General features: G+C 30.2%; 2 protein-coding genes across 2 annotated transcripts in view; one reads left to right on the top strand and one right to left on the bottom strand.

The window, feature by feature from the left end:
- LOC108783285 (Regulator of cullins 2) overlaps positions 1-25,222 on the bottom strand; it is a 54,085-nt gene that overhangs the window by 24,475 nt on the left and 4,388 nt on the right. The gene's annotated exons all lie outside the window — the stretch shown is intronic.
- Positions 328-25,222, top strand: Tret1 (trehalose transporter 1). The gene is given in 8 exon segments (XM_018551822.1): positions 328-357; positions 360-416; positions 10,146-10,595; positions 19,563-19,688; positions 22,110-22,233; positions 22,468-22,641; positions 22,988-23,376; positions 23,584-25,222. Coding segments are annotated over 8 exon segments (1,932 nt in total). The 3' UTR covers positions 24,166-25,222.

Below are 25,222 nucleotides of genomic sequence, written 5' to 3'. Positions count from 1 at the left end.
GAATGTCACATCTTTTCTCTTTTTCCACCCTTTGACGCTTGAAGAGATACACGTTTGGGTCACTTTACATACGAGGCATTCCTAACACGAATGAATTGCACTACAATTTCACGTGCGTCGTAATTCTACAACACTTTCAAATGTCCCTAAATAGGAAATAATAATAGGATTTGCACGTCTCCCGATAACAACATGTCATAAATTGCCAGCGAATGACTACTGAGATATCGCAATGCACTATCGTCACTATCATCCTATACTAATTCTTCTCACCCCGCCATATCGCTATGCGCGAAATAATATATTTCGATCAGGACGACGTGAGAAATGCAGTCGACTTATCTTCATGTTAATTGTCTTACGGACGCAGCGCTAAAATGCATCAGCAACAACCGTCGCAAGCGCCTACGCCGCTGGTACGTCCACCATTGCTCTAAAATGTTCCAAAACAGTTTTTTCATCCTACAAAAAATGACGAAATAATTTCGCTCACTGCAAAAGGGCAAGGATAGCTATCACTTGTACTTGCGTCGCGCGAACGAGAAGATCTAATGACAGAAAGAAAGATTCGACAGATATACGTTATATGTATATTATTTGATGAAAGTTCTTAAGGCTTGTACAATTTTACGTGACATTAATTAGTTTATTATTCCAGTTCAGTATTAGTGTCAATTGGAACATGTTTCAGGTTAGAATTCTGATATAATATAAATGCAAGGGGTAGAGAATAATGAAAATGGAAAGAACTCGTCCGCGCAATGTACTGAAACTTCAATTCTTATTATTCGTTGCATTCATTATTCTTCTATTTTTCTCAACAAACTATTTTAAGAGGACATTGCCAACTTGAGACAGTTTTCTTTGTCTTTGAATATTACTTATACTTAAGTCGCGGTAGGAGAAGCGTAAAATAAATCAGGAATTTCACTCAAAATTAAGAGTTGCGAAACTGTCACAATAGAAAGTTTAAATATATATTCGATTAAGTTTAAACCTTTGCACATGTTCAGTTTTACAAATTGTTTTTCATTAAAATTCAATTTCAATGAAAAAAATTGCTCGATATTAATTTTTGCTGATGAATCATGAATTCATCAGATTTTCTAAATAGCTGCAAAAAACTTGTTTCTTATTCTATAATAATTTCTATTAAAAAATTTTAATTTTACAATCAATAACGATCCTACATCTCATATTGCAAGTATCATTTGTAATATCGAAATGTTTGAAGATAAAATCTATTAATGTTTTTGGTTCATGTTTAGATATTAAATATTTTTTTATAAAAAAGCGAAAAAGCGTTTTAGACGTACAATGTACGATATGAATTCCAAACTATCGCGAAAAAAACAATTGTATAACGTTTATTACGTGATTTACCTTAGCATACTTAAAATACGTATATATCTGAAATGGTGACAATAATGCAATCTAAAGTTCGTAAAACAAGTATATAAAATTACAAAAATAACAGTAAACATAATTTATACGTATATATCTACACACTTTAGTATATGTATATAGGAGTATAATTCAATATTATTCTTATTATAATTTTTATTAGCGTAATCTTTTGACATATTTTTTCAACATCGCGCACGATATGATTTCGTAGCGCACGCTGCGCTTTTCACTCCTACGCTTCTACTCACGCGGCACGTGGTCGCATCGTAGCATGTCACGCGCGTGTCAAAGGATTAAAAACAGAATTACAATTTCCGGAAAACGATCATAAAGTTAAAAACAATGTGACACATTATGTGACGTAAATTAAATTGAAAATTTCGCGAATCATCATCTACTATTGTCTCTCTTATTATCTATATCTATAATGATATTATCTATAATATCTACAATGATATCTATAAGGAATTTTAAAATAGCGTTTATGTCAATGCGAACTCGAATTTAACATGAATTTGTTATTTTCAACATATATGACTATGTATGCTATCCTCATTAAAAATTAATGCCATTTTAAAACTTTATTTTCAAAATGAATTTTAATGTTAAATGATATTAGCACTGTTTATTCTATAATTAAAAATGTATATAAAGTAACTTTAGCAAATTGTAACGGCACTCAATCAAAAAATAATAAAATATGACCAGTTACTATATAATAATTGTTAGATTAATAACGGCAAGATATATTAACAGAATTATTAGCTTTAAAAAATTTTACGATAAAAATTGTCAATAAAATAAATTATTTAATAATTTTATAATATTTATGTTATTTCGAAAAGCATTGTTGCACTATATAAATATTATCATAATTATTAATATAATTATATACACTGATTGATTCTGATGTTATTGGTTCTGAAATGATGTCGCGAAAGCACTACACCAACATCAGAAGCGTAACAAAAAGAAATACATTCTCACACTATGAACAAAATGACGAAGCATCCACTACACAGCATCGAGCAAAATATATCACTTTGGCAAATGCCCATAAGATACAGGAAATAACATTTGTACGAAAGATTCTACATTGGAAAACACTAAAAATATTTTGCGTGGGTTGTGTGACTAATTTAGAAAGAAATGAGCGATCTCTTCTGAGAACTATCGGTTAGAACTTTGCGTAACGTAGTTGAAGACTCGCATTCAAGATTATTCAGAAAATTTTCCGCCGTTATCATCCGGAAATCATTGACTCAAACATCTACGAAAGAAGTTCAAACAATAAATCTCCAAAAGATATTTTAAAAAAAGTTCAAGTTCGAAAGACAAGATTATCTTTTAAATTTTTTCACAATGTCCTTACATTTTTATTACCCAAATAATCTTCCATCAATTGTATCAAATATCATTTGATATTCAATATCGATAAAATAAATCATGTTCATATGTAATTTTTTATTTTAATCAAGCCATTTCTGGTTACACTGCATTAACTTAATTTAAAATTGTTTAATTGTCAATCATATATGAACCTTGAATAAATATTGTAAATAAATATTCATATATAAGGCATTTAAAAAAAAAAAAAAGAATTTCTTGTAAAGTATCTTATAGTCACAAGAATGAAAAAAACAAAGATTATATATAACGAATTTCAGCGAACAATTAAGGAAAAATAGATTAAGATTCTATAAACGGAACAACATGTATTATCGAACACTCGGTATAATCCAAATGTCAAAGAAAATTGAATCTTATGCATGTTGCTGCCTCAAATCAAATTATAAAACAGCAATCATTGGTTTCTGTAATTCAGGTGATGTTCAATACAAACTGTACATTAGTATATATAGTATAATACAATTATAGTACATATGTATGTGTAATGTCTATGACGTAACAATGTATTTCACATGTTGCGAAACGTTCCTTCTGAATTGTAAGGCCGATTAGCTTTTCACGTGACAAAAATTACATAGAGTTGCATAGTCGAAATGAAACTTTTTTTTCTTTGATTGGTCGACAAAAAAGTGAATTTTTTTTTAAATCAAAAACTGACAAATACGTTACAAAACGCAAATATATAAGAATAATGCTGACATATTTCGTGTGATCCAAATTTATCGTCCTTATATATCTTTTATTTGTATAATCTTTGTGCTTTTCACTTTTAAAAAACTATTATAAAAATAATACGACGATCAAAATGTATAAGAATTTACACTTAATTAACCTATATTCATGTTATAAATACACACATATTTTATAATCATTTTTATTTCCTAAAAATGTAATAGCAATTGAAATAAAATGACACTTCGAGTGATATGTAAATATTAACAATCTTAATTTTTATTTGTAGACTCTTTTTTTCAAAAGAAGAAAAAATTTTATGATTCGTAAAATCACGACTTAATTTTTTTACATATCATAATATTACACAAAATCTCTCGCAAAATTAAGTCTGTGGAAATATACACGATACAACATTTAAACATTTATAAATTAAACGATTAACCGTATGAACATTTTAACATAGAAGAATTTTGTTAAATATAATAAGATTAAAAAAAATAAAGATTAGAAAAATGGTTAATTAACAACATTAAATAATTTCGTAATGACTTTTTGATTTTAGTTCAGGTAAAAAAAACTTTATTTTATCTGATAATATCCACGCTGTTTAAGTAAAATGCTAATGTAATCCTTTCCAAAAAAACATTTTTTTTTTAATATCAATCAGTTGAAAAGCTTACATTATTTGGTGAAATCATAACTCAAACGTAAAGAAATCTCAGCTAATATTTGATACGGAAGCGGTTTACGACGGAATTATCCCTTGGTCAACAAACGTCGAAGTCGAGTAACTGTGCCGTAGTTGATTTAATCGATCGACCATATCGTAGCGAAAATTACGCGCAAATGCGAGGGACAATGAAACATATACATATATCTAGAAAGGTCACATATATATTATTACTGCCCTTAGTAAACTACTTTCTCTTTGAAAGACAGATCGAATGTTGTTAATTATATATAAAGAAAGTTGAATGTTATTTTTCCATCTTGCTCGTTAACAAGATTCATTATAATTCTTATCTAATTAACAAAACATAACAATTAGATTAATCTTTCACTTAATACAATGACAAAAAAATTTTTTTAAAGAATATTATCATCACATATTTAATCACCAAAACATCATATCACCAAATATCTCATATTTTATCAGAAATGTTAATATATATATTGCTGTAATATAAATTTTAAGTGAATTTTCAATGTTAGTGCGACAGATTTAATTTTACAGAGCTTACTAAAGGATAATAAAAGTTTTATTGATTTGAAATTATATTTCTCAGTAAATTTTCCTTAAAATAATTATTTTAGAATCGCACAATAATTTAAAAAAAATTAATAATGTATCAGAAATGCCATGCGCTCCTCATATATGAGATCGTATTGATCTTTTAAACAATATTCTAAAGAATGCGATATTGTAAATTATTAATCATACAGGCGATGTATGATTCCCGTATATTTTTTCGTGAATTGATAATAAACGTACTAGAACTTTTTCATATACAGAAACACACAGAACTGAATTCCAAAGAGCAAGCCGACAACTACGTCAAGAGACGTCAGAGTTCATATCGTACATGTGAACTTTACCTCGCATGTAAAAGACACGTGATAACCGGGGGATAAACAGACGATTTTTCGACATAATAGCTGTACCAATGTAATGGGAAGCGTATCACACATCCATACAAAGAACGATGATTATGCTTCACACTGAATTGGACAAGAGCTTGCTTCTAGGACAATTTTTATATTCGACTGATTGTCGTGTAATGCAACGTTCCGCTTTAATGTTCAGCCTTCAAGACTGAAATTGTCAAATTTAATAACGCCTTTTTTTGGAATATAAGGGACGCAAATCAATATTTCGAGTGTCTACTTAATGATTTTATCATACTGATTTATTCTCAGTATTATATCACTGATATAGAACACGCTAAAAACGAGATTTTATTAGAAATCACATCACAATTACGATGAAAAATGATAAAGACCTGTGATTATAAATAAGATGCTTCTCTGGTTGATACAGGTACAATGAGGAGTACAATCATAAAAGTAAAAATAACAGAGAGAGAAAAAGAGAAAGAGAGGAAAAAGAAAAAAGAAAAATGGCAAAAAACGTTAATTAATGCCCATTTTCACCAATGTAGATTAACTTTAATCTTGGTTCAACTTATTCATCGTCTCTTTCTAGTTATAAAAACTAGAAAAACTGAAAAATTAAAAAAAATGAACAGTAAGTTAAACCGAGATTAAAGTTAATCTACATTGGTGGAAACAAGGATCGATTAATTTTACATTATCAAGTATTTATATTTTTAAGATGCATAAATTTAGCAAAAAATAGATACCATTGCAGTGACTTCATTTTGTGTATATGCATATAATTTTTATAAAAACATTAAAAGTATAGCTGGATTTTAATTGGCGTAAAAATGTTTTTATGATCTATCAAATACAGAATTATATTGTACCTACTGTTATATTACACATGTAAAATTAATAGTTAAACTTTACTGACAATTTTATAAAATAATAACAAATTTGATTTAGAGAATTATTTTTATCAAATTAAGAGAAATCATAAGATATAAAATTAAAAATAATTCTGCTCAAATAATATCATCATACAGAATTGGAGTTATTACGCCTTAAATTTCAAAATCGCTCAAATATTAAATTTTTTGTTTAGTGTAGTATAAAATAAATAAAAGAGATGATTACTGATATAAGAATAACTTGTGAATTTTTATAAGTGTGTGTCTTTTTTCTGTTCAGTGAAAAATATAGCAGTTTATGCGTTATAATAATTTTTAGCCGTCCGTCTTTTTCTTTAAATATTTTCTTTAAATAAGAAATTATAAATAAACAAATATTCCTGACTTATTAATTAAGTCTCTTTAAATATGTCTAATGTGACCAAACATTTTCGGATTTAAAGAGAAACAACTTTTGGGGGATGAAAAAGAATATATGAATATAGATGTAAATAATAATTTTTGTTAATAATACAATCATTATCTCTCTCTTTCTCACATTTTGATATGTTTAACGCGAAACAGTGAAACAAAGTGAGACGTCTGATCACATTTAAGTGCGTTTCAATTAATTTAAATTTCTCGCTCCAATAACTTGACTATCATTGGATCGATATTTCGCTACCTAATATTTCACTAATAAAAACTAATATTTCGCTACTATTTATTTTTTATTGAAGGTGACTTTTATATTTAAAAAAAATAAAAGTTAAAGTCCATCATATCGTGTTAATCGTTTAAAAGAGACAAATAGGGTAACTCCGGTGTATACGCCGCATCTGACAAAAATTTAATTTATTAAGTATTATTTATTATAAAAGAAAGTATAAACTAACACAAATCTATTAAAGTTTGGTTAACGACTCATGAATTAATACAAATTAATGAATAAATTAAAACAAATATGACAGGTAATGTGAGTCCACCGCTGGTTATAATTTTAGATTGATTATCTCTTCTATAGATAGCTCTTTATACAATCTGGTCAAATACTTACATAAATTGATTATCGTAAGCATACCAAAATCACACAGTCACATAGATAATAGTTTTCAATTGTTACAGAAATTAAACAATATTAAAATAGATCCAGGACATAGTTTGGTATCACTAGATGCAACTTCACTTTTCACCAACATTCCATTAGATTTAGCAATAATCTCTATCTAAAAGATGGGATCTCGTTAGCAACAAGTGCAGTCTTCCGAAGACAGAATTTTTAAAAGCCATTCACATGATTTTGGATTCAACCTACTTTACCTTCGACAATCAATTTTACAAACAAACCTTCGGCACGTCAATGGGTTCGCCCTTGTCACCTGTGGTGGCTAATTTGGTCATGGTTGATTTGGAGGATTGGATACTGAACAATGTTCATTTTAAAGTAACGTTTTATTACAGATATGTGGATGATATTGTTCTTTGCTTGCCACATTCTGAAATTGACTCTTGTCTTGATAAATTTAATTCATACCATCCTAGATTACAATTTACATTTAGTGCATTAAATCCAATCTGCGCACTTTGTATGCTTTGGGCATAAATCCCGCCCGCTAAAAATGTCCACTACTTAAATTCGTATATCCTAAATAGGTAGGGAATATACAAGACAACAAACTAAACAAAGAATACAAGAGCAAAGCATACTTGTATTTTGCTATACAACATGCTTTAATATTCTTCTACATTTATGTATTATGAAATAACCACTAAGTCTTTTACACATCCTGTACAATAATCTTTTTATATAAATTATAATTTACAATGACGCTATTTATTACAGTGACAAGTCGATATAACTTACAATAATTTCATTAATACTAATAAAAACCTGAAATCACAACATAATACTAATATAATATAAAGACATGTAACAGAATATAAAGTTGCCGGAAAATTATCCCCATTCTTTCTATTTTTTCTGCGGCGTATTTGCCAAAGTTACCCTATAAAAAAAGCGGAGAACAAATAACATCATTGGAATGGAATATGTCGAAAATATTATAGTTCATTAGCAAGAACATACATTCATCTCTTTCGACGTCGTCGGTTTCTTAGATAGATGTTCGATTGTTTATTACGCAAGACTGTTCATTCTAGAATGTCATAATTTCGAGATTTTGGCTGTACGATCGAACGCGATAACTCTCTTATCATGTAATACATTGCGTCAACAGGAATATTCGCAAAAGCAGCGTGCTCGTCGTTAGTAATAGAGTTCAATACGGGTTATCACTCAGGGATAAAAAAGTCATCTAATCTCCGACCCGGTATCATCACTTGGTTCTTTGCCACTGACTTTACGTTATTGGTTCAATCGATAATCATACTCTTTCTTCCTTCCTTTCTCATTCTCACTTGCTCTGCCTGCTTGTGCAGGCGTTATTCACCCTCTAATTTTTTCTCGCGATTTGTTCCCTCTCTACTAGCATATTTTCATAACAATTTGATAAAGTGATTCTTGAAAACAGTATAAATAGTCCAACTTTGATGTTTCATACCTTCGAATGAATAACTAACCGATTAAACAGACGTTTGTTCTTCGGTGATCGGTAACGTGATTTTGTTCATTTTACTTGCTCTTTCCTTTTGCAGTTCTTATATGTTCTTGCCATTTTACATTCGGTGATCTTCTTAGTGTACAGTTTCCAGGAATATGTTTATCTTATTTTATGCAGATTTCACACGTTTTTTATCCACTCGCAAAAATAATCGGTGATTTTATAAATTTCCAAGTGATTTGTGTTAGAGACAAGTAAATGTGTTGTGAAAAATAAAACGTGTTAAAAACACGAAAAGATTTTTGCAATTTTTTATTATTCAGTTCATATTAGAAAATTAAAAATAAAATGCGTAAAACTTAAATGTATTTTCAAAAATATATACATTTCAAAAAGAGAAAAATCTAATACTTGATATTTAAAAAGTATAAGTTCTTTTTGTAATAACAATTGAATTAATTCGATTAAAAATGTTTTTTATAATATAAAATTATTTACTATACGTGAAACTTTCGTGAAACTCGCAAAGGAGAACAGTCAAAGTCTGGTAACATCCAGTTTGACTCCTCTCTAGCGGTTATCTCCAGTTTCAACTCGTACATTTGCATCCATTCTTGCAAAATACGTTCACAAATTTTTTTTTTTATTCAAATAAATAGAGAAATCTTACATTATTTATCTGACCGCAATCAGTAACAATTTTACTATAATTTTATTTTCTCATATTAAACAAAAATAGCAAATTTCGTGTTCTGTAGATATAAGCGCAGTGTTGGAATAGATACCATTTGAAAGGTATCTAAATATAGCTATCTAAAAATATCTTTAGGTATTGCTATCTAAAGGTATCTAAAGGTATCCAGATATAGATACATATATATAAATATATATTACTACCTAATATATATATATATATATATATATATATATTACTATATATATATTACTATTTAAAGATATCTAGAGATATAGATATATATATATATATATATTAGTGGAAAAATTTAGAGAGATATAAGAATAAATACATTTTTTTTTTTACAATTATTTAGGTTATCTATTACAATTGTTATCAAATAGAATAGAGAATTATCGCGCGCTGCGCCACTCACGCCACTCGCGCCATTTGGGCCACTCGCGCTTCACGGTCAGTGTTACCATTTGAGTTTCGTAAAAACAATGAGCGTTGGAAGACATCTAATTTAATGGTGGCGGCAGTAAATGCATATAAATACCTTGTATCTATGTATCTAAAATTTAAAAGATACCGTACCAAAAGGTAACTAGATAAGGATAAAGATATCACCATCTATAAGGATCTAGGTAATGCACTTAGGTACAGCTAAAGTATTTTGATACGTTCCAACACTGAATACTGGATTTAAGATCCTATTGTCGTTATAGAAAATTTATTTCGAAACATGGACAGAAATTTTCTTTCTAGAAAAATTCTGTCCATGTTTTTTTTTTTTTTTGGTTAGGAAAGTTTTGTCAACATTCTCTTTCGTTCAAATGATCATTTTGATAACGTCCATCTTTGATCACAATTTTTTAAATGCAAACTTCGACCGATAAATCGTTTATAAATCATAATTTTATATTTCAGGAGCGCAGCGTTTTACCCAAATATCCGAAGGTGTCCCCGGTCATCAGACCGTCGCCGTCCAGTTCTGGATCCACTCTAGACTGTTCGTCGAACACTACTCTCGTGACGAACACCAGTCCATTCAACAGCCAGACCGCTCTTATCACCGAGAAAAGATACTTTTCCGGCGACACCGAAAAAGGATCCAATCACTACTATGCCGAGAATTTGAGAAACAATCATCAAAAGGCCTTGAATAGGTCGCGGATTTATGATCCGCTCAACAAAAAACAAGACGTCGATTACAAGCAATTAGATCCACTGCTACCGAGCGAACAAAGTTCAAGCATCAACATCCTCATGGATCCTCCGGACATGAAAGTACTAAAGGACTCACAGGAACCCATCCGACTGTCGCCCTCGGAGTTCCAGAAGGAACCTAAGCCGTCACGATTACGATTTGCCACTCAGGTAAGTTACCACATCTATTTCATGAATTTATATAAAATTCTTTTTAACACTAAATTCTTTGAGCAATTCAAAATAGATTATTTTTTTAATGTAAAAATGCACAATTTTTCCTATTATTGACAAATTAATTATAAAATTAAGAACAATTAACGAGCATATTTTTAAAATGCGTTTTGTTCAAAATTTTATTTTTTTAATTAAAGATGATATAGTATTCAGTAGATATTGAAAAACTCATTACATACAATATAAGCTATTCTGAAATGTTCAGGAACATTTTTTTATCGTTAATTCATGTACTGGAAAAATATAGACTAAAAATATAATACTGAAGTATGTGTGTGTGTGTGTGTGTGTGTGTGTGTGTGTGTGTGTGTGTGTGTGTGTGTGTGTGTGTGTGTGTGTGTGTGTGTGTGTGTGCGTGCGTGCATTATGTTTTTTAACTAAAAATATACGACATACATTTGTTGTACATTTTTAGCAATTGTTTACAGCAATTTGTTTACAGTATTTTGTTTACGTCACATCCTACTTGATTGACATAATTATTTTCTGTAAAGTGCATAGTTTTCTCGCACGTGTAGCTTCTGCTTTTTTTCTTTTCTAAAAATTATAAATTTTTAGAATGATAAAATACATTTTGAAAGTTTGCTCTTCAAATGCGAAAGTTTGCGACTAATCAATGATATAGCACTGTTTACTCTATAAACCCTATTTTTAAATGTGAATTTCAATCGGCAAGGCAGGATGTTGTCAATATACGAGTATACATATACTAGCAACTCAATTGACAAAAATAAAAAATAAAGACCACAATACAGATCTTTGCATAACACATAATATAAGATCAATGTAAAGCAAGAAAATCAACCAATCGGAATCTTTTATTTCAAGGAAAGAAAGGAAATGAAGGAATCTAAGGTTAATTTTCTTATGCATTATATGTTATGCATTGTGCAAGGTTCTGTGCCCCCCGCCCTTAAGAATACGTTCAAAAACAATCTCATAAGCAATATTTGCAACTAATAATATATGAAGAAATTCGCGCATGTTCCTCGCGCATAATATGTGTCTACAATGTTACCTATATCAATATATGGAGACAAGTGTGTTTCTACTATTTCTTAAATCATCCAGTGCAGTTAAGTTGCGGTTAAAATACAATACATCCAATTATCATAAAGTATTTTTTTTGTATTTATTGATTAAAGATCTTTCTTCCCCTTCTTTACTAGTAGAAGTCACGCATTCGAGAATAGACTGCTGGATTTAAAACTTCTAAGTAGTCGCCGCGGCCATACTGAATCGTGATGTCATAAGCGAGAAATGACATGTTAATTTTTATTATATGCCGTGTGCAAATAAAGACAATTTGGATAAAACGAAATGACATCGCTTTAAAACACTTGTCAAAATGGATGGAAGCTATCCTTATCCTCCCTGACAGTCAGTAAATAATCATAAAAAATGGTAAAAGACATGTGAGGTACACGTTTACTCAATGGATATGCATAGCTATTCACTTTCACGTGCGTAACTTTTCACTTTCGCATGATTTTTACGACTATTTGATTGTCAAGAGGGAAGGACATCTTTGACCTATTTTTAAAAGTGTTTTAAAACGATCTCATCATTTCATTTTATCCATATTGTCTTTATTTACAAATGTAACAGAAATGAACATAATACTTGTCGCTTATAACGTCATGATTCAATACAGCCGCGGCGATCTCTCAGAAGCCTTAAGAATGTATCTGTGAGATATTTTAAAATGATAATTTTTCGGTAACGGTTAATGAGGTCTTAACTGAATCATTAATTCACGTTCTCTTATATATTTCCTCCTAAATAGTTTCAAGTAAATATTTCTTTATTTGCAATAAATAAATTTTTATTTGAAACTAAATTTTTACTTGCAATAAATAAATTTTACTTGAAACTATTCAAGAATTCAAGAAAAAAAATTACTTAGATTTAGAAATTTTTGTTCAATGTAAGTATGATATATGCATAGTTTGTTTGAAGTATTAATACATTTGGAAAAACGACTCAGATACATCCTTAAGGATACGTGCCATGTAATTCAGTAGTATGACCACACATACGGTCCGACGATGCGTCATCCCATTTGCGTAGTTGAGGAAATTTGAAACGTTACAACACGTTATCTATCTGCAGGACTTATGTAATTTTCTTCCTATATTAATTATATTTAAAAACTGTTTTTAAAAACTTTTAAAATGTCACATTTTTTAAAAAGTAATGCATTTTTCAAAAAAGTCACATTCCTATGAAAACTACTTTTATACAAAAATCTAAAAGTTATTTCGTAATACATCGTAAAATAATTAACAAATTATTATTTAATAATTGATATCGGAATAAATACGTATAACACATTATTCGTTATATTTATATTATACAAAAGCCTCTTATTAGTTAATGAAATTGTATATATCTATTTACACATTTATATTAAATTTTTATATTTATATATTAAAGATGGATTTAATGGACAAAACTAAAAACTCAAAGGATTTTTCTTAATATTTATATAAAGTTGGGATAATTCTTGTTGTAGTGAAATTAATAGAGTATTCATACATTAGAACGTTTAAACATTTTGTTCTATTATATGAGTACCTACAGTTTAATCATTGCACGCCGTCTATTACGCAATCGAAATGATCGGCATAATAACAATTGTGCGAGAACAAGAAAGAATGAATGAAAAGCAGACGCAACCCTGTAACGAATATCGAAACCTTGTAAAACGTTGAACACTACACTTTCCTTGTGGTTGCCATTGACATTCATGGCCAATGGCATTATGGGCGCCGTCAGCATTTCTTAATTATTATATTACTTTGTATTTACGCTGAAGATAAATTTATTTAAGTAAATTGTGTTTATAATTATACTTAAAAATAGATAAAAATTATTACATAAAAATATGCGAAAATACGTGGTAATAATAATTCATTAGCAATGTTTGTGACATTCATACAATATATTAACAATTCTACGCAAAAGCTAGACTCATAAAATATCCAAGTTTCGAAATATTTTTTGTCCTTAAATCATATATCTTTAAAATTGTTTTTATATTTCTATTTTTCCATGTATTAGAATGTATTTCTTCGCGTATTTATATATTTATGTACTGGTATAACTAATTTAACATTTACACAGTTCAACAAAAAGGCGACATGTGAAAAAATACCTTCATATCTAATAAAACGTGTTCTACGCCATAAAACGATGAACATTTATCGAGCAAGAAATCAACCTTTATTACATAAACAATCGTATTCCCGCTATGCATGTATTAAAAGTAACTGTAGCTGTAATTATTTGCAGTATTTATCAAGTTTTCTCGCTAAAATCTAATAGACTATAATGAATGAAAATATTGTATATCAGCATTAATTATAATAATCAATAATCGAAATAACATGGCACATTTAAATCTACACGCAAACAAGATATAATGAATTACAATAAAAAGATCTTTTGCTTGTGTAAACAGAAGCAAAAATGATTACGGATTAACATTTATACTTGTGAAATTAAAAAATTGAGAAATATATTAAATGTTCTAGATTTTAATTTTAAAAGCTTATTAAAATTTAGATATTGAATGAAACAATTATTACAGCGCGTCATTATATATATATTATAGAGCATTGTAAAGAATATCATTACGTCGACCAAGCCAACAGAGGTCTATAGTTACTCGTTGCCATTTCTCGCAAGTGCGAAAAGACACGAGTATATGTTTATATAGAACTTCTTTCTAATATCTCCCCCAGGCGTCTAAGGTAGGCTCCCACTACATTACCTTACTGATGAGTCTAGTAGTGGGAGCCGGGACGAAACGCCAAACTTGTGATATTCTTTGCAATCTTAATTTTTCGCAGATTTCGAATCATTAGTACTTTAACATTACATCGTTTAAAAAAATTTTAATATTTATTAAAGATCTAATAAGATACTATAAGCATCAAAATTGTTAGATTGTTTGTCAATTTAACGCCAAACTTTGTGATATTACTACGGTAGTTGTTTAGAGTTGCGTTGTAAGTCTGAAGAATTTTCGGCACGCGATTAAGAGAACTACATATGTAGTAAATAAAATTCACACATTAATTTAGCAACCAAAATCCTGCTTGACTGTCATTTGGCCGTTTCATATTTACTTGTCATATATATTATATATATAATAATGAAAAAAATAGCTAAAGAATTCGAAATATAAAAATGATGTGTGTTTAATGATGAATATCTTATATATGAATACAACAATATGTATCAATATATTGACAAAAAATATTTCAATATTATTATGAAAATGCTAATGAAATTTTTAGCTACTAACAATTTCGTTGCAGTTAATAAGATAGTAATAATCTTAATCGACATATAAAGGAAATAGGAAAACGAATAACCAGTTTTAATATTGATTACCAAATTGATAGACACACTTAGAATAATGTTCTTGTTATCGTGTTAAATAGCGAACTGATTGAATGAATAATAAAATACTTAAGTCTTTATTGATACAGTATACACATTGTATGCTGTAATAACAAACTGTTTATTATCAGTCTAGTCTTTATTGATACTGTAAACATAATATATCAAAAGAATACAGTATATATAAACAAAGATTATATACTACGTATGTCTAGTCTTTATTGATTGAGCAAACATAATATATCAAAAGAATATAGTATATATAAACAAAGATTATACACACAGAATGTCCCGAAATTCGAAGACAATATGACAGAACGAAATTTCATAAAAAAAAAATAAGTAATAAAAGTGTGCATGCTATTTTTTTCTTCATAAAGTAGGTTTTTAAGTATTATATAAATGTTTAAAATTTGACTAATCATAAACATTAGTTAAAAAGTTATCTGTGTAAACTGAACAAAACGTTGCCGCTGCATATACACTATTCCGTGGATAGATAACTTTTTAACTAACACTTATTATTACTTAAATTTTAGCCATTTATACTTAAAAAACTACTTTACAAAAAAAATAGCTTGCACTTTTATCATTTAATTTTTGACCAAGTTTCACACTTTCATAAAATATTATCTCGAATTTCGAAACACTCTGTACCTATATTATATTAGTACATAAAGGATTTATATTCACACCTTATTTTTATAGATAAATATACATTTTAATATACCTACATAGTTTACATTACATGTACTATAGAATAAAAAATAAATGTGCACACTTTAAGTATAAAAGTGAAGCGTGAATATAAATATGTATAATTTATGCATTCTTCAATACTTGTTTCTAATAGTAATTTTTGTAGTTATTTTATGATAGTCATTTTCGTAAAATATGTTGAATAATTAAATAAATATCTTGGTATTTTTGCAATCCATCGAAATTTGTGATTTGCATTATTCTGTTGCTTCTATTTTAAATATTTAGAAATATAGTGTAAAATGTTTCAAGTAGAATACAAATACAGAAAATATATTAATGAGATTATGATGATGTAATAAAATACGTGTAACATTTCCGCAAATGCGCAGTAAGCAGCCGATCAAATTTGAGTCCCAAAGATCGAAAAAACAATATGGCTGTGAGCATAGAAAAAAATGATAAGTCATTTTTTATATGTAAAAAAATCATAATTCTCGAAAACGCGGATACATTGTGGGTCCAAAAACGATTGGTTGTTTTTTTTTTCAAAATTACTCCAGAAAAATCTATGCTGAAACATACATGTGCTCCTTTTTATTCTCTCGCTCGAAATTGGAATCGCGTGTCGTCTCGACGGCGCGAAACGGAGGCATCTTATCAAATTGACGTATCTGCGATCATCTGATATGGGAGTAGTGCTCTACGAAGTTTTCAACGACGTGACTTGCGAGGGGAAGGGATGGCCGGCCCCCAGCATTGCTCTCTATATAAAATCACCCGACGCGGTCCATAAGTATCAATAGTTTGTATTATACTGTGACATTGAAGACTTCTACTCGCACCAGCGTGCGATTGATATCCATTTTTTTAAATTATCGATTCAGCCAAATCAATATCGGTATCCGATTCATATAGGAGTGAGTTCTCATCTCTTGTCCCAAACACGGTTTGAGACTTTTGAAGGGTCAAGACGCGGTTTTTTCACAACCACGTTTACCGAAACCTAGATTTGTAACCCTGATATATGAACGCGAGTTTTTGAGTTACGGACTTTCGGAATCGATCTATTAAACTGAATATCATCGTTACTCAACGAAATAAGCAGTAATGCGATGTTCTCTATAATTTGGACAGATTTTCTATTAGAATTAAAGAGCCTCTAATCAAAATAAATCCGTTTTTATTGTCAGTTTATCTTATTGATACTCAGACAACATCCGAAATATATTTCGAAAATTTTCGAAATTTACAATTCTGATTTCCATCGCGAAATTGTAGTGGTTTTCACGTGTAATATTGGAGAATAATACTGTTTCATCAAACAAACGATTTGTTAGATTCGTATCAAAGTTTCATTAATCGGAAAATTGTGTTTGCAATCGAAATTACAAAATAGTGTCATAATAGGTTTCTCGATTCATATTCGTAATCATGAAACTTCTTCTGCGGGCGGATACTCATGTAAACATCGAGTTGCCGATAAATACGCCTGCAGCGAAATGCACGATTACTCAGGTAAAAAGTTAACCGAAAATTTTTTCTTTATTGTATCCTATAAAGATTTTTTTAATTTGTTTAAAGTTAACAATTGTTAACTTATCATTGTTAATATTATCATTTTTACTCGCTTTAATATGGTATATATTATTTATTATGATATTATTTATTATGATAATTTGTATATTAATATGATCTGTTTCTTGTGTTAAAACACATTTTTTTTACTCTTTTACCTATTATATTTATTTTTACTTATCTTTATAACTTTTGCAAAATATCTATTAATAGAAACAGATCATATTAATATACAAATTATCATAATAAATAATATTATAATAAATAATATATACAGGGAATGGAAAGTTACTTTTTAAAAGTAACTCGTTACAGTTACCGTTACTTGAAAAATAACTTTTCGTTACTTTTCCGTTACTTTTTTTAAATCAATTTAAAAATGTACTTTTGCATTTTTTTTATATGTAATACTGACAAATATATAGTTTTATTTAAAAAAAAAAAAAAAAAACAATGTAGAATGACTCAAATAATAAATTAAATAAAAGTAAAATGAGAAGGGTTACGAGCCAATAATGAAACAGTTTATTTCCGATAACAACGACGATGAATGTAATTAAATGTATAAATATATATTAGAACAATACATAGATAAAACAAGATAAAAACAAACGACGTTTCGACACTTATTGTCATCGTCTTTTAAACTGTTTCGCTTTTGGGTTCATAGCCCTTCTCATTTTACTATTATTTAATTTATTTTTTAATTTTTTTTAAACACAATTTTGTAATTCTAAAACCTGTAAAATATGCAGCAAACTGAAATATTTGTATGTCCTATGTATTACATAGAAGATAGAAGTGTAAAATAATTACTGAATCATAACGGCCGAATGTCTAAGGGCTTTCAAGTCTTATTGATAAGCGCTATAAATAGCATGTATCCAATCGAACCGTGTTCAATCGTGTGCAAAGTAACGACAAAAGTAACTGTAAATTTCGTTACCGTTACCCAAAAAATGTAACTCGTTACCGTTACAGTTACCAAAAAAAGAAAGTAACGCAGTTACCAGTAAAGTTACCAAAAAAGTAACTTGTAACTGTAACTTCGTTACAAGTAACGAGTTACTTCCATTCCCTGAATATATACCATATTAAAGCGAGTAAAAATGATAATATTCTGTATAATTTTCAAGAATAATCTTGATGTAGATCTTGGATCAAAATTAATAAATGTTATGTACAATAATATCAGAATTTATGTAATTATGCACTTTACTTATAATACTAATTATTAAAATCATTTTAGTTTTATTTCTCTAAAATTATAATGATCTTGAATACATTGTTGTACTTCTAGAATTAATAATAATAATGTAATTTCATAAATAATAATTATAAAAAATTCTATTAGCATATGATATAATATTATGATTGGCATACAATTATAATAAAATAAACATAATTTTTCTTAAAAATTGTGCAATTGCTAACAAATTTAGTCAGTATTTTTTACTTTTTTCCAAGAAGAATTTCTTCGCCCGTTGCACTATAATTTTTATTAATTATATTTAAGATTTTGTATACTATAAATAAACAGCCATGTTTGAATATATAAGAGGATTGCGAAAATAATAGAACTGATATTTTCTACGTGAATGTCGTAATCTTTTTCGGCATGATTTCTATGACGCAAATCATACAATTGATCGAATATCAATTAAATTATTGTATCGATTATGACTGTTTGCTATTTTAAAATAGATTCTGCATAAACAATAATTGCATGCAAAGGAAATGTACTCGACAACAAAACCCATAAAAATATTTAAATATCCTCGCAATTTTTATGTTTCTTTTCTTCACGATAGATTTAAAATTGCATTTATTCCGACATATTTATAAACAATTTTACGCAGAGTCATAACTTCGTTCTCAGAGTAAGACTTTTTTGTAAGAACTTATGATTGAAATGCTTAAAATTTACATAGTATTATATTTGTACAAAGAGCTTCTTACTAGCTGTAAGATTTACGAGAAATCATAGATATTTACGAATGACTGTATTGTATGCATAGAATTACAACTTAAGTCACAAATTCTTATAAGTCTTACAAAAACAAGTTACGAGCCTTATGATTCTACTTCGAATTGACTCATTAGTCTTCCAATAAGATTTAAAGGTTTTTAATTTGTAAATATGTATGCTATAAAGTCAAAAATTCACGTTTAGACCTTCGTACATTTTTCATATGGTTTATAATCTGTTTGCAGGTATTAGCTGCATTATCGGTGTCGTTAGGTTCGTTCCAAGTCGGCTATTCATCTTCCTATACATCGCCAGCGCTGGTGTCTATGCGTGATAACGCCACAGCGAGCTTCGAAGTCACCAAACAGATGGTGAGTCCAGTAACTACTGACATTCTTTTAATATAATTCAGTCCATAAAGTCTTACTACGAGGCAAATTTATTTTATAGAAAGACAAATCGCGTATTTTATTAAGCACATATTTTATATACATCCGTGTATTTGTAGAATTCGCCAAGTTTACAAAAGCTACGTAGAGAAGCGATCTCCGATAAACGTATTTATAAAAGTTTCAAAATAAAGTCGCAATCGAACCATGAAATCGTACCATGAAATCTCGACCATGAAATCATACAAATCTGATTTTGTCGGAAGTGGAAGATTGTGGGAATCGGACACGGTTTCTTGAGCATCTAAATTGCCGATTATATATGTTAAGCTGCGCGTTTATCAGCAACGTAAGAACAACTATAAGGCTAATATACTACATTTGTTGTATGACAAAGATTTTAAGTTTATTGATTGACTATAGGACAGAGAGATCCGACAATTTCTCTTTCTTGTAGTTAATCAATATAGGCTTGAAATGCTTTGTCGTACGACAAATGTAACATAGGCCTAATAACTAGTTGATCGTAACTCATTGTTGTATTTTTTTGCGGAATCAAGAAGTTTCTTTTCAAAATCGCTTGAGATATTTTTATCTGATTTGTATTTTAATCAGTAGCTACGTTTTATATCTATATGAATATAATTTTTAACGACTAATTTTACTATTTACATCTTTTGTATGAAATTACCAGAGAATGCCAAACCGATATTCAGGACATCATTTTCTTTATTTCTACATCACAAACAGATATTACAATAGTGTTTCAGTGCCCGTTTAAAGACATTTTAATTAGATTTATGATGTCAAGGAAAAATCCGACGGAATTGTTTATCGGCGATGCGTTGCGGATCAATACAAAGTGGAAGCCGAAGTTAAGCGCCGATGACAAACGATGTAAACGCGTCACTTGTAAATTATCGCGATCTACGCATGCGTATGAAAAGGTACGACCTTCGTTATTCAAAGGGTCAATGGATAATTAAAAGGTTTAACCTCAAGTGCGTCATTGGTGCCTGGTCAGGGGCACGATGACCTGATTGCAATCGTATTGGCGAAGGAGCCGTTGTGCCCCAGTGGCCGCGAACGCGATTGGTCATCTTGTCGGACACACCGACTTCGTCATAAGGCCTCAACATTGTGACGATATCGGAAATTGATGCCAGATATGTAAGCGAGCGTAAATAAAATGCTTCCGCATTCAAAAGTGAGCCTTGCACAAGCCGTGATGTTAGGATATTTGTTTCAGGAAACTCGTTTTGAGAGCGAAAAGGCAATAAAATATTACATTTAATATTTTTTAATATGCTAAAATATAATTAATTGCTTAAAGAGGTATATATCATACACGTTGTATTTGAAAATTATAATGTTTTTCCTGTATCATAATAATTATTCGTTTATATTAAAGATTACTCTGAGTGAAATGTTTAACTCTTTCTATGTGCAGTAATATTTTATAATATATACTAACATTTAAGTATTTTTAATCTTCAATATCAAATATATTTTTGTTTCCATTGATAAAATAGGAAAACATAATTACTGATTGTACGAATTTATTTTTGTAATACCTATCTCTAAAATAATATATTACTAAATACATATATTTTGTTAAATTACATACATAATACAAATATTTAAAATCTTCTAATGAAGAGGTTTAATTATATTCTAATAATTACTTGAAATAATATTTCACATATATCATATTAATTGTAAAATCATTACCAACTTGATTTTATAATAACATTATAAAAAATGTTCTGCGTTTAATGATTTCAATTGTAATGAAGATTTCGTAATTCATTTCTGCGTTGCGGTAACTTGATTAAAACACATGACAACAAATGAGCAACCAAAATGATTGCCCTTCGCAATTGTTTTCCTTGACATTTTGCGGCTTCCCGACCTTATTTGTATTCGAAGGATCTACGATGAATAAAACTATGCTTTAGTACACACGACTGTTATTCGAACGATGAATTTAAATGATCGAGGATTATTGATATGCGGCGCATGACATACAATCGATCTAAATCTTTTTCAATCCTGAATCACTTCTGTACGTAGCAATAATAATTTTAACGATTACACATAATACACGGATCGGCTTTTCGAAAAAAAAATTTTAATTAAAAATTTCAGACATTATATAATACATTCAGGTAGAAGTGTATTAAATTTTTAATATCACTTATATGCACACGAAAAGAATATTGTGCAATTAATTTCAAGTAACTTTAGATGTTCGGTTTGATATTAAATTAATTAATTGACAATTAGAAATTTTTAATAAATAATAATGTCTCAGAAAAATCTGTTTTAAATTAATTGTAGAATTTTATAAATTATATACCATATTTATATATGTATATAATTCCAATTTTTTTTATATCACAGAGCATGTGGATTGGGTCACTTATGCCATTGAGTGCACTTGTCGGTGGCATTGCTGGAGGACCGCTCATCGAATATATAGGAAGGAAAAAGACATTACTTGCTACATCATTCCCATTTATCGGAGGTAAGATTATCGAAGCATAAATAGCATAAAAAAACTTTACATACTGAGATATAATGTATTGAGACGTATAATGAGAGCGAACTATCGTAATAAATAACGTTAATTCCTATATCACACTATCTATCATCAAATTATTTAAATTAGTTACATCATCGTGTCTCCCTTATATCTTGAATACTGTTGCAAGTAAATAGTAGATCGTATTACAATATAATGATATAATATTTGTTACAGCGTGGATCTTAATCGCGATGGCTCAAAATGTTCCGATGATATTGGCTGGACGCGCGTTATGCGGTTTTGCCGTAGGCATTACCTCTTTAGCGTTTCCTGTGTACTTAGGCGAAACGATACAACCAGAAGTGCGTGGTACTCTTGGTTTAATGCCCACCGTTTTTGGTAATTTCGGTAAGTGAAATAAAAAATTTAATTTTACTATCGATTTATATGTGTGCGTGTTCGTTACTAAAATTTCCTCATAATGTCTGAATTTGGTATCCATTTTGGTAACCATTCATAGAAGGAAGCTTCGTAATTTTTTATTAAAACGTTATCAAGAAATATTAATATAGAAGAAATATTAAATATGCTATTTACTCTTATTTACTCGATAACAAAATTAATACGACATTTAAATATTTAAACTTGTGAATGTTGTTTAAATATAAAAATAAGTATATATACATATATTGTATAACATATGTTTATGAAGTATGTCTCATAAACTCATAAAGATTTCATATTCAATGTGCAGGAATATTACTATGCTTCATAGCGGGTATGTATATGGATTGGAGAAATCTAGCGCTGCTAGGGGCAAGTTTACCACTACCATTCTTAATTTTAATGTTCATAATTCCGGAGACGCCAAGATGGTACATTTCTAAGGGGAAAACAAAGCTGTCCCGAAAATCTCTTCAATGGTTGCGCGGTAAAGACACAGACATAACGGACGAATTGACTATGATCGAGAAAATACATCAAGAATACCTCGACAGCGAGCGAAATGTCTCTCAAAATATGATCTCGGAGTTAATGAAGAGTAAACACTTAAGACCTCTCCTCATTTGTTTGGGCCTGATGCTGTTCCAACAAATGTCTGGCATCAACGCAGTGATATTCTATACGGTGCAGATCTTCCGAGTACGTATTGTATTGTATTAATCAGTTACATTTCTCTACTGACTTCCAAGTCCAATATTCCAATAACTTTTAACTACATAATTCTCTAATTAAACCACGAAAATAAAGTAATGAACGAATGCACGAAATAGATGCCAAAAAAAATCTTCGAATTTTGAGAAACGCAATCCGACACATACCTAATAATCAACGAACATTTTTTTTCAGGACGCTGGTAGCACAATCGATGAGAATCTCTCGACTATAATCATTGGAATAGTGAATTTCATATCCACCTTTGTCGCTTCGTTTGTGATCGACAAGTTGGGCAGGAAGATGCTGCTGTACATAAGCTCCATATTGATGTCCCTGACCCTCTTCTCTCTTGGTGGATTCTTCTACGTGAAGTCGATGGACATGGACGTGACGGCCTTCGGCTGGTTGCCGCTGGTCAGTTTGATCGTGTACGTAATTGGCTTCTCCCTGGGCTTCGGAGCTATTCCTTGGCTGATGATGGGTGAGATCCTACCCGCCAGGATCCGCGGTTCCGCAGCGAGCATCGCGACCGCCTTTAATTGGACGTGCACCTTCATCGTAACGAAAACCTTCCAGGATGTCATAGGAGTGATCGGTGCGCATGGCACCTTCTGGATGTTCGGCATAATCGTCGCGGTGGGCTTTGTCTTCGTAATCATCAGTGTGCCAGAGACCCGCGGCAGGTCGCTCGAGGAGATCGAGAAGAGATTCACAGGTCCAACTCGAAGGATGAGCGCAGTCGCCAATATGAAACCGACGCCGATGTCGTGCTAGCTGCTCAACTTCCAATCGCGACTAGCGATAAAGAAACTCGTTCGAGTAAAAAATAGGACTCCTTACGGTGTCCTTCTAAGGGAAAGATTCCCTTACAGATATGCTTTCCCTTAAAGGGAAATTCGAAGGGAAGTTCAGGTTCGAAGGTCATTATTATTCTCTTCTATTGTATTTAAGAGAAGCGTCCGTTCTTCCTTCTTGGCTTTTCCTACTTTACTCTTATGTCCAAGATCTTCGGCTCCCTTTCGCGAGATCTATTTGTTATAATGAAGTTTGAGCGAGAGCGATTCGGAAATAATCGATAAAAGATGGAAATTGGTCGTAGATCTGAATAGTATGTAGAAATACACGATCAAAAGTGCTTCTCACAAAAGTCACATCTCTTTAAACAAGTTGAAGAGGCAAATTGCGTGAAAAGTTCTATCAATTAAAAAATTTAGTGCAAGAGCGATTTCTGAAAAGCTCTATTTTACAAAAGCTGATTAAAATAATTCCTCGACTGTATTTTTAAATAGAATCTTACGGTATAAGAAAAAAAATACATTCATTCGCTTCTTCAATTAGCCTCGTGAAACATGAGAGACTTCGGCAGATTTCGCTTTAATTATATTCCTATCCAAATCGAGGATCACAGCTAACAAGTTAGTGCCAATCTTGTCGAGAACCCAAATTGCGAGGCAAATTAAGTAGCTTCGTGAAATATAAATGTGTTACGCTTTCCCATCGGGGAAATGGCAAAATGTGTGACTATCAGCTGTTGACTAGGTGTGTAGTTGCAATTGTTTTTATTATTCCCGACAGTCCTACAGGGCCTACCTCAAGTTGATACTGCTCTATTAGAGTATAGCAGATAATACTGTCGTTAGAGATGTACGCGTAGGTCAACGCTAGTCGCGCGCCGCGAGCGCGCGTTTCTTTTTTTATAGCGTAATTTGCGTGGGGCTGTGGTATCGCATAGGTTCTGTGTGATACGATTAATCGTCACGTGCACCTTGAATTTGAATTAAAAGCACGCGTAATATGTGTGTATTGGTGTATACTTATATATATATATGTA

Source organism: Cyphomyrmex costatus, unplaced genomic scaffold (genome assembly GCF_001594065.2).
Source record: "Cyphomyrmex costatus isolate MS0001 unplaced genomic scaffold, Ccosl1.0 scaffold146, whole genome shotgun sequence".
Lineage (NCBI taxonomy): Eukaryota > Metazoa > Arthropoda > Insecta > Hymenoptera > Formicidae > Cyphomyrmex > Cyphomyrmex costatus.
Note: the sequence above shows the minus strand (reverse complement) of the source record. Positions and strands in the feature narration are given on the sequence as shown.